We start from the raw sequence: 10,859 nt of genomic DNA, 5'->3' as shown, positions 1-10,859 counted from the left end.
ATTATCTCTGAACTTGTTTAAAATGATCTCACAAAGGCATTAAAGTGAACCAATTGGAAATAGGCATGTTACAAATCACATCACATGTAATTTCCATGCTACACATCCATGCTTCCATGTCATTCAGTTATATCGATATACATGACAATTGATGGATTTAGCTACATGAAAGTAGCGAAAGCCGCTTTGATCCTATATTGATATGATTGATGGATGGGATTGTTTGGGGATACATTCAGTAATGATAGCAAAATTTTGAGTACTCATAAGGTTATGTTTAATGCACAATTATAAAGTGACACATATAGCCTAAGTGGAAGATTGTAAGGATTTTTAATCCATCGATGGGCTTATATGTGTGAATAATTATGTGTTAAATTAAAGGCTATCAAATTTGGTTGAGCCCAATTAAAGTGATCTAATAAGGATTCGGTTTTGGGTTTTAATGTATCCAATTAAAGTGTGGATTTACATATGTATAGAGACCGGGCACAAGTCCTAATTCTATGATGGGCCAAATTAGGTCAAAGGGCATCGCTATATAAATACGGTTATGGTCCCCAGATCACACGTTCATATTATTCATTCTCTTCTGCATCCCATCACAGAGAGAAAAAGGAGGTTGCGTGTAGATTGGAAAGACTATACTGCAGGATTCAATTATTGCAAATAACCATGTCTGATTCAGGTACGCTTTCGCTATAGTTCTTCAATTTCTTGATGATTTAACATGAAAGATCCGATAATTTAAAGCAATAAATTATCCTACATGTTTACCTCAAGCTTTTACAACAGTATAAAAAATGACCATCAATAATTTTTTGACGCTGATATTACATGGATTTATAGTAAATGGAGCACAAAGAAATACAGAATATGATAATTGCAAGGTACGTATGAAAAATTTACATAGTGTAGTGACATCCAGAGTCGGATAAATACGACCTTTGTCTTTATCCATGGATATTGGTATATGAGATTGATATTTTGGAGTTAAACCATGCATCTGTCGTTCCTTCCTCAACAAGTATGAGTGTTAGAAATAGTTTCTCCACCAAGGGGTTAGAGAACGAATTACAAATGTAGATTGAAAGAAAATTAGAAGATGAAGAATATAAAACGAATGTAAGAATGCTTAAACACGATATGAGATCGTTGTCCTCAAACAAATTTTGCCCCACTAGAAAAGATTATGATGCTTAAAGGGTCATCCGATAAAAGGTTTGAAGGATTGATGATCAAACCTTGTAGAGATTCAAACACTAAGCACTTGTTTGATTCTCTAAGAACTCAAGAACACAATAGAAAAGGAATATGAAAGAAGTTGGTTTTTTTCCTTTCTTCTCTCTTGTTTGACCTTATAAACATGTAATTTATAAGTGTTTTTCATACTACTTTGATGATCAAGAACCACCTATTTATAGCCATGCAACATAGCTTCACGAAGTGGTGCCAAAATTAAGTGAAAGACTGCCAAAAAACCACTCAAAGCGACTCCAACAGTCACTGAACTTATACCATGCGACCACACGGTGTAAATCCATGTGGTCGCATGGTTAGTTGGCCTCGGTTGGTTACCATGCAACCGCATGGCTTTAGCCACGCGGTCGCATGATTTTGAACAACCATCATAATCCCCCACTTGTTCAAAAATAACAATGTTTCATATTCAAATTATACGATACTCATGCATAAGGATTAGATATATTTCGATTTGAATCTAACCATAGTGTAATTCAAATAAAGTAAAGTCGAAATTTAAGGTAGCATGAAGCTTTGAACCAAGTCTTTCATGTGACAATACCGGTAAGAACAAACACACGAATATCACGTGTTCTCGAGTTCCTCACCAGTCGCTTAGCGCTTTTATGGCCTTGCGCTTATCCTTTTCAACAAACTTTTAAGAGAGATACTCCAACTCTCTATTAAGGCGGCACCACCTTGAAGTTTGTTTGGGTAAAAGTTTTTCCAGTACCTTTGTTACTTTTAGAGGTACTTGTATTTTAGCACTGAACTTTTATTAAAAGCTTAATGCTCAACCCTCATTTCAGTAACAACCAGCATTATTTTATCTGGGATAGGATTATTGTGGATTTGAAAAATGCTGCAACTATCCACATATCAAATTACTTGTTATTACCCTTTGAACCCATGTATTACATTTTGAGTAACGACAGGTAGGATTGCCGTCATTGGTGGATATTTTAGTTAAGGAGTTTCAATCCCATCCTACTCAAAGTAGATGCTACTAAATCTCTATTTAGAGATTTAGTCATAGGATCCGCCAAATTTTCAATTGACCCTACATAATTTAGAGAAACTATTCCATTTTTGATTAATTTCTTTACGTAGTCATGTCTTAGACTCATATGTGTAGATTTTCCATTATATACCTCATTGTATGTCTTTGCTAATGTGGCTTGACTATCACACATGATAGGTATTGAAGAAATATTCTTCGATCCTAAAGGAATCTCATAGAAGAGATACTTAAGTCACTCAGCTTCCTTCCCTGTATCTGATAGGGCTACAAATTCTGATTCCATGTTCGAGTGTGTTATGCATGTCTGTTTCTTCAACTTCAAGAAACAGCACCTCTTCCTAGAGTGAACACCCAACTCGAGGTGGATTTACTTTCACTTGTGCTAGATATATAACTCGCATCGGTAAATCCTTCTAATACCGCTGGGAATTTAGTATATTGTAGACCTAATTTCTTGGTTTTCTTTAGGTATCCAAGAACTCTCCCAATAGCTTTTCAGTGATCATTGCTTGGATTGCTAGTAAACCTACTAAGTTTACTTATTGCATAAGCTATATCTGGTCATGTGCATTGAACTGCATACATAAGACTTCCAATGATGCTTGCATATTCCAATTGAGCAATCGCCCTTCCATCATTTTTTAGTAGTTTTGAACTTAGATCAATAGGGGTACTATACTCCTTTGAGTTCAAGTGTTTGAACTTGTTTATCACATTCTCGATATAATGCGATTGACTCAGGTGATAACCCCTACTAGTCATTGAGACTTTGATACCCAAAATAGTATCCACTTGTCCAAGATCCTTCATTTTGAAGGTAGAAGATAGAAACCTCTTCGTTTCTTCTATACTCTCTATGTGATTACTTATAGTCAACATGTCATCAACATATATAAACATATAAATGTCATGTAATCATCACATATTTTAGAAAATAAACATCTATCTACACTATTCTGTTTAAACCCAAATGATATTATTGCTAGGTCAAATTTCTCATGCCACTTCCTAGGTGCCTGCTTTAAACCATTTAGCGATTTAACTAACTTGCATACCTTATCTTCATTTCCAGGTAGAACAAACCCTTCGGGTTGTTCCATATAGACCTCCTCATCAAGATCCCCGTTTAAGAATGCCGTCTTGACATCCATTTGATGAACGTGCAAGTCATATATCGAAGCTAATGCAAATAATATCCTAATTGTTGTTATTCTTGCTACTGGTGTATATGTGTCAAAATAGTCAATTCCTTTCTTTTGTCAGTATCCTTTGACTACTTATCTAGCCTTGAAAGTATTTAAAGAATCATCAACATTATATTTTCTTCTAAATACCCATTTACATCTAATAAGTTTGGATCCGGGTGGTAGATCGACAAGTTCCCAAATTTTATTAGACAATATCGAATCCATTTCATCTTTAATTGCATCTTTCCAAAAGATGCTATCACGAGAAGCCATAGCTTCTTTATAAATTTTAGGGTCGATTTCTACTTGTAGAACAGAAGGAATTGTTCTTACAACATTAAACTCATTTCCTTCTACTAAGTAACAGGAGATAAGTTGAAAATCAATTTCATCCGGTCTCAAAGACTTCTCAACTCAAGTTCTCTTACTTCTTCGTAGTTCACTAGACTCATTAATATCTTTAGAAGACATTTCATCCCATGTTCCACTTGGGCTAGGGATATTTTCTTGATTTTTTCTTAATTCGTTATCCGAAGATAGCGAATTTTCAAATAACTCTACATCACTTGATTCGATGATCACACTGATCTCCAAATTTAGCAATCTATAAGATTTGCTATTGTTAGCATATCCAACAAAGGCACATTTGATGTCTTTTGGACCTAATTTGGTCCTATTAGGGTTCGTGTTCTTGCAATACGCAAGACACCCCCACACTTTGAAATATCCAATGTTTGGTTTCCTTCCTTTCCACAATTCATAAGGAAAAACCTTTGTATGTTTTGAAAGAATTCTATTAAGTATCCTACATGCACTTAACAAAGCTTCACCCCACAATTAAATGGCAACTTAACATATATAAGTATGGCATTAATCATTTCTACTAATGTTCTATTCTTTCTTTCAGCCAAACCATTTTGTCCAGGTGTCCTAGTGCAGAACATTGGTGAATTATGCTATGTTCACAAAACAAGTTAAAATCACTAGAAAAGTATTCACCACCTCTATCACTTCTTAAAGTTTTTATTTTATTTCCTAGATGATTTTCAACTTCATTTTTATAAATCTTAAACATGTTAAAAGCTTCATATTTATGTTTCATTAAATACACGTAGGTATATCTAGAAAAATCATCAATGAAAGTAATGAAATATCTATTTCCTCCTCTAGTTAACATGCCATTTAATTCACATATATCCGAATGAATTAATTCCAAAATACTAGACGTTCTTTTTACACTTTGTTATGGCTTTTTAATCATTTTTTATTCTACCCATGTTTTGCATTTATAAACATTATTTTCATCATATGAAATCAAATCACACTTTTTCATACGTTTCATAGTGTTTTTACCAATATGTCTTAATCTAGCATGCCATAATGAAAATAATTCAACAACATAAGCAAAATTAGATTTATTTATTTCATTGTCAATGGTACATAATTTGACCATTCCATCACAAGAATAGCTTTTTTCCAACAAAATTCCCTTTAAGGGATAATACAAGTTTATCGAATTCATACACACATTGGATACCCGATTTTCCTAAGAGATTTTCACTAACCAAGTTCCTATTCATTTCTGGAACATGTAGTACATTAGTAAGGATAAGGATTTTCCCATAAGTGAAGATAATATCTGTTGACCCCAAAAAGTGTTGCCAACAGATGCCAGTCCCACCCGCGCACACGTGGGCGAATGTCCAACACGCTAAGACACGTGGACGGTCTAAAACGAGCGGTTCAAAGGGCGTGGGAGTAGCCCAATGACACGGGACAGTGACGTTCGGAATTCGATGGGTTGTTCGTGATCCGATTGTACAATAATTACCAACCGATGTTCGTAAATGTATATGTAAATGTGTATAAACTCGATTTGTGTATTGCAAGTAAATGAGAGAGAGTTGAGTAAAGTGTAGTTCTTTGTATTGATTCTTACATTAGTCCTTTGATGTTACACAAAGGAAGTATTTATAGTGATACATGCGAAATGGGAGCCCTTGGATGAGGTGGCACGTGGTTTCATCTCTTTGATTCAAACATCTTATCCTAGGCAAGGGGCTTAACTTGCTAGCTTGCTGCGCATTTATTGTTTGTGCAGAGCCTCCATGCTAGTGACAAGACTTGACCTTTATGCTTATGACAAACGTTCCATCAATCATTCGAACAAGATCTTTGGGTAGACGATCTTTTGGGAGAAGTGATTGTGGAGGATGCTCCCATGTGGTTCGGAGGCTCCTGCATCAGCTTCGAAGCTTCAGCCATTTCATACAATACTTCCACTTGAGGGCTTTAGCTAACTTCAACCAACTTCAGCAAGCTCATAGGCCTCAACCTGTGGACCTCGGTTACCCTCACCGGCCTCGGTAAAGGGGCATGCCTCGGCTAGTGGACTTTGGAGTGAAGGGCATCAGCCATAGCCCACCTCGGTAATCCATGACACCTCGGCTAGAGTGCCACGTGGTTCGGCCTAAGTGGGCCATTGGCCCAGGTAAGTTGGCCAAGTATGACAACACGCAACAATATCAACATTTCCCTTGCCAAGAGTAAATCGACAGGTGCAGGTAAACTATCTAAAAAATACTCAAGTTCCACAAAAGAAGTCGAACTTTGGCACAAGAGATCTGTTCATTCTAGTTTTCCATAGTTGCAATTCCAACTCTATTTCAAATCATTAAGAACATTCATTATTTTAACTGTGAATAATTGCGTTGCCTAAATGCCATCTTGCTCATTTCCTGCACAACCTTATCACCACAAAAGAAGTCGAACTTTGGCACAAGAGATCAGGTCATTCTAGTTTTCCATACTTAGCAATCCCAACTCTATTTCAAAATAATTAAGAACATTCATTATTTTAACCATGATTAATTGCCTTGCCTAAACACCATCTTGCTCATTTCCTGCACAACCTTATCAGAGATCGAAGCCATTTTCTCATGTTCACAGTGATATTTGGGACCTTGGTGCAAAATGGTTTATTACATTCATGACCATTCTCGTGTATGTTGGACATATTTACTCAAAAGGAAAAGCTGATGTTGTGGGGACTTTCAAAGTTACAATGATTTCAGTTTGAGGTTCAAATCCTTGTGTCTTTATAGTACACAATTAACTCTTGTATGTTTAAGAAAGAAACATTAAGAACCTGACTTTCATTTGGTAGCTCTTCATGGTAAACCTATGTTAAACTTGTGGCAACCTTCTTTGTACTCTTCTTATTCTAGATTTTTTTTCCAAATTAGTTGAAGATACTGAAAAAAAAAAAAAAAAAAAGAAAACTGGATGTGTTTTTTTGCTTCTTCTGTCCAATTTTTTCTTTCTTCAAGATTTGTCCAGGTTCCAATCTTGAGTTGGTTCTCTTTTTTGAATGATCATTTTTTTCCAGGACAAGGTGGATTCTAAAGATCAAGAGTTGTTTGAGGGTTTGCTCACTTGAATATTACTAGACCATTAAAGAGAAGAAGGTTTAAAGACAAAGAAGCTTCTTTAATACCTGGATGTGTTTTTTTGCTTCTTCTGTCCAATTTTTTCTTTCTTCAAGATTTGTCCAGGTTCCAATCTTGAGTTGGTTCTCTTTTTTGAATGATCATTTTTTTCCAGGACAAGGTGGATTCTAAAGATCAAGAGTTGTTTGAGGGTTTGCTCACTTGAATATTACTAGACCATTAAAGAGAAGAAGGTTTAAAGACAAAGAAGCTTCTTTAATCACAAGATCGGATGGAGAAGAGAGAAAACTACAAGTCTGAATGGGTTTCAAAAGATTTTGCCAAAGATCATGAAGAAGAGAACGGGAAAGCTGAGAGATCCAAATCTGCTACACAGAAAAACAATAAATCCAAAAGAATGGAGTTTATTGGCTGGGGTTCCAGATCTCTTATTGAGTTTCTTGCTTCAATGGTTAAAGATACTAGTGTGACATTATCACAGCATGATGTAGCTTCCATTGTAGATAATTATATCAAAGAAAAGAAGCTTTTTGATCCGAAGAATAAGAAAAGATTAACATGTGATGCCAGTTTACAACCTCTTTTTGGGAAGAAAATAATAAATAAAAACAGAATATATAATCTTCTGGAGTTGCATTTTACTGAGAACCAAGATGAATCCGAAGAGGATGAGCTTGGGAATGATTCAGAGGACAACGAAGGCAAAACCTTGGTTGCTTATAAAAGGCAGAGAAAGCAGGATGCAGTGAAGTACTCCCAGAAAGAAGGAAAAGAATATGGTGCCCATCGAATTTATTTCGCTTCCATTATAACTGACAATATAAAGCTCATCTACTTGAAGAAAAGCTTGCTACTTGAGCTATTTGGGCAACCTGAATCATTTGAAGAAAAGGTGATAGGAATCTTTGTTCGAGTCAAAATAGACCCATATGATTACAGGCAAAATTTCTTATCGGCTCGTGCAAGTCAAAGTTCAGTTGAGTATATTTTATATAAACTGTATTGAATAAGTTTTAGATGAACTTTTGCACTTTATTGCACATTGCATGCACCCTTGATAGCCCTGTGCATGATTATTCCATGATAACTAAAATTCAAGATCTTGAAAGTAATGGTAGTTTGAGTTTTGAATAGATGTATTAAGACTAAGATGGTGTTGTTGGAAACAGATTCCGTTTTAGGTTGAATACCTGAATGAAAGTGCCATTTAGTGTTATGTGTAATGTAGATAATATAAGAGGAGATTTGATCAGGACTCTTTAAGCATGGGACTTTGTCTTCTGTAATCCACAGCCTTGAATATTCCAAAAACTGTTGCTTTATTATTTGTTTGTTAGAACTATTTCATTTACCAGATGGGATCTATATATTTTATGTTGATATTATAGAATACATTCACTTGAAAGATTGGGTTTGGAAATTAAAAGTAATGCTCCAGTGGCAGTGTGACTAGTGTCACATTGTCCACTGAAGTTGGATGTGTTTAACGACTGTCAAAAACAAGAAGGGACAACCCATTGACATAAGCACATGTTAAAAGTTTTGATTAATCTCAATTAGAAATGCACTATAAGAAAACTGGTACAGAAATTATTAATTCAAGTTTTGCCAAAGTCAATATGAAATGAAGCATTTGATTATACTTTTGTTTCTTTGAGCTTTTCACGTTTTTAATTTCATCTACTATCAACACACTAGAGAAAAATTGACCTGAGCTTCTGAAGTATTGAGGTATTGAAACCAACAAGCTTTGACTATGCATGAGTGAAGCTCATGGCAAGTCTCTACTTCTTTCAATTATAGAGAAAATACAGAAATGATTAGTTCATCTATAATCTGCTATATCATTGTCGTTTTTAATTTTGAAAAAATAATGAAGAAGTGACAAGTCTGATATAATCATATCTCTTTGTACTAATTTTCTTAAACTGTAGTCTAGGTTATTTCCCTATGTCTTCACCAAACGATTGACTTCTTGATACTTTTTACTTTTAACATGCAATGTCAGGAATAAAAAAGGATTCAATTGTAGAGAACAATACAGAGATCATCCTTCAAATTTCATCTCCGTTAAAAGGAGATATTCCCATGAGTATGTGTTGTTAATTTTAGTTTCGCAAGTGTACGAACCGTAACAAGTAATAGTGGACCTAAGAGTTTGGATTGTCAATCCCACAGGGACTATTTTCTAGCACTTAAATTTAATTTTCCTTTAACTACTATTTGATGAAAACAAATTAAAAATTATAATGATTTGAGTTTAAATCTTAATTCTGGCCAATAAATAAATGCTCACACCAAAAACTTGTAAGATCAGATAATTAGAGGGTGTTAGGGCAGAATAATTTCACTTATTGATCACCTTTACATCTCAAATTAAGACTCAATTCTAATGTAGTGTTCAGTCGAATTCTCCTATTGTATTCAATTTACTCCTTTAGAGTTCTCATTGAGCCTATTCAACTAATTAAATTCCATATCTCTATAAAAATTTAACTTAGTGAAATGAGTTCTTTGTCCTAGGAATTCAATTATGACCGCAATAAATGGCATATGTATCTATATTCGTTATACCAATGTACTGGATTTTACTATATGGTCTAGATCATAAACTCATATCTTTATTCATAAAGGATTCACAAAATTCATCAAATTATTGATCAAATAATTAAATGCAATCAATTCATAGCAAGAATCAACACATGGAAAAAATAAAAACCAAAAATCTTAATAAGAAAATATAAAGGATCTTACGCATCATAAAAGAAGAGCAACGACAATTTGTTTTAGAGTACATCACCGGATTCAGAATTAAATATGTAGAAGAAAAGGTGGATCTTGCACCAAAAATTCCTTCTTCTTCCAATTTATGCTTCACACGATGAATTTGTCGATATTTTCTCCCTTTGAATCTCTGCTCCTTTCCCAAAGATGTGTTTCTTGCCTCCTAATGTGTGGAACCCTTTCAAGTCTCTAAAAAATTTCTTTTTATATCCCTTTTGTCTTGTGTAGAAGGTAGGGTTTTCATTTGGACTTCAATTGGGCCAAAATAAGCTTAGGTTACGGATTGTTGGCTCGGCTGCACCTGGAATTCGACGCCACAGTGCCGCGTCACAAATAGGAAGAGGCGCCGCGACGCCATCTCTCTGATTCTCCGGCGTCGCAGCGCCACATTTCGACAAACAGCACATCATTTAGTATTTTTATCATAACTTTCTCTCCTGATTTTCGATTGAGGCGATTCAAGTTGCATTGGAAAGCTAACTCAAAGGGCTACAATTTGGCTTCAGACATCATTCTCCAATGTGAGGCTGAAATTTCAGAGCATAACTTTTCGGTTAGAAATTGATTTGTGATCATATTTTGCCTAAATTTGATCTCTGACATTTTTTTTTCATCCAATTGACTCTTAATGCTCTTGGATCTTCATCGTAAGGTTCGATACAATTTTTAAATATTTGCACTTTAGTCCCCGAACTTTGAATCTCTTACAATTTAGACATTTTTCTCCAATTTTGCCCACTTTTGCTTCTTCTTTCAATTTCTTGTACCGTCATTGAATTTTACATATTCAACACAAAATGCAATAATTTAGACCATAATTCATCCGAAAAGAAACTAAATATCATCGTTTTAAAGTTTTGAATAAGTGTATAAAATACACTTACCAGTAAGATGTTTGATTATATGATTTCTCTGAGGTAATCATTTGATCTGGAATTCCTTGAGATCATGTTGGTACAAAGTATATGATAGGGCCTGAAAGTACAATTTTATTCTCTCTCTTACTTAATACTATCCAATGCTATTACTTTAATCCTCCCAAACATTCGTGTATATTTTATAGTTACAGTTTCATTTGACTGGTTGTTGCATGTGTGGTTGTATTGGTAATGGTGTGTCTACGTGCATGCCTTTTCCCTCTACTTTCTGTTGACAACTACTTTCCTTATTACGCAT

The 10,859-nt window shown here is 34.8% G+C and overlaps 1 protein-coding gene across 1 annotated transcript; it reads left to right on the top strand.

The window, feature by feature from the left end:
• The first annotated feature begins 7,170 nt into the window (after positions 1-7,170).
• On the top strand, positions 7,171-9,559 carry LOC111411105 (uncharacterized protein At5g08430-like). Its single transcript, XM_023041672.1, has 4 exons — positions 7,171-7,791; positions 7,917-8,013; positions 8,908-8,991; positions 9,504-9,559. Exons 1-4 carry the CDS (start codon positions 7,171-7,173, stop codon positions 9,557-9,559), a joined length of 858 nt encoding a protein of 285 aa, XP_022897440.1.
• The last annotated feature ends 1,300 nt before the right edge of the window (positions 9,560-10,859 follow it).

Source organism: Olea europaea, chromosome 15 (assembly GCF_002742605.1).
Source record: "Olea europaea var. sylvestris chromosome 15, O_europaea_v1, whole genome shotgun sequence".
NCBI classification, from domain to species: domain Eukaryota; kingdom Viridiplantae; phylum Streptophyta; class Magnoliopsida; order Lamiales; family Oleaceae; genus Olea; species Olea europaea.
Note: the sequence above shows the minus strand (reverse complement) of the source record. Positions and strands in the feature narration are given on the sequence as shown.

Bases quoted from the DNA above. Each gene is read 5' to 3' on its own strand.
- LOC111411105 (XM_023041672.1), top strand. From the start codon at position 7,171: ATGGAGAAGAGAGAAAACTACAAGTCTGAATGGGTTTCAAAAGATTTT. The intron at 7,792-7,916 runs GTGATAGGAATC...AATAAGTTTTAG, and splicing joins CTGAATCATTTGAAGAAAAG to ATGAACTTTTGCACTTTATT. The intron at 8,992-9,503 runs GTATGTGTTGTT...TATATGGTCTAG, and splicing joins AAAAGGAGATATTCCCATGA to ATCATAAACTCATATCTTTA.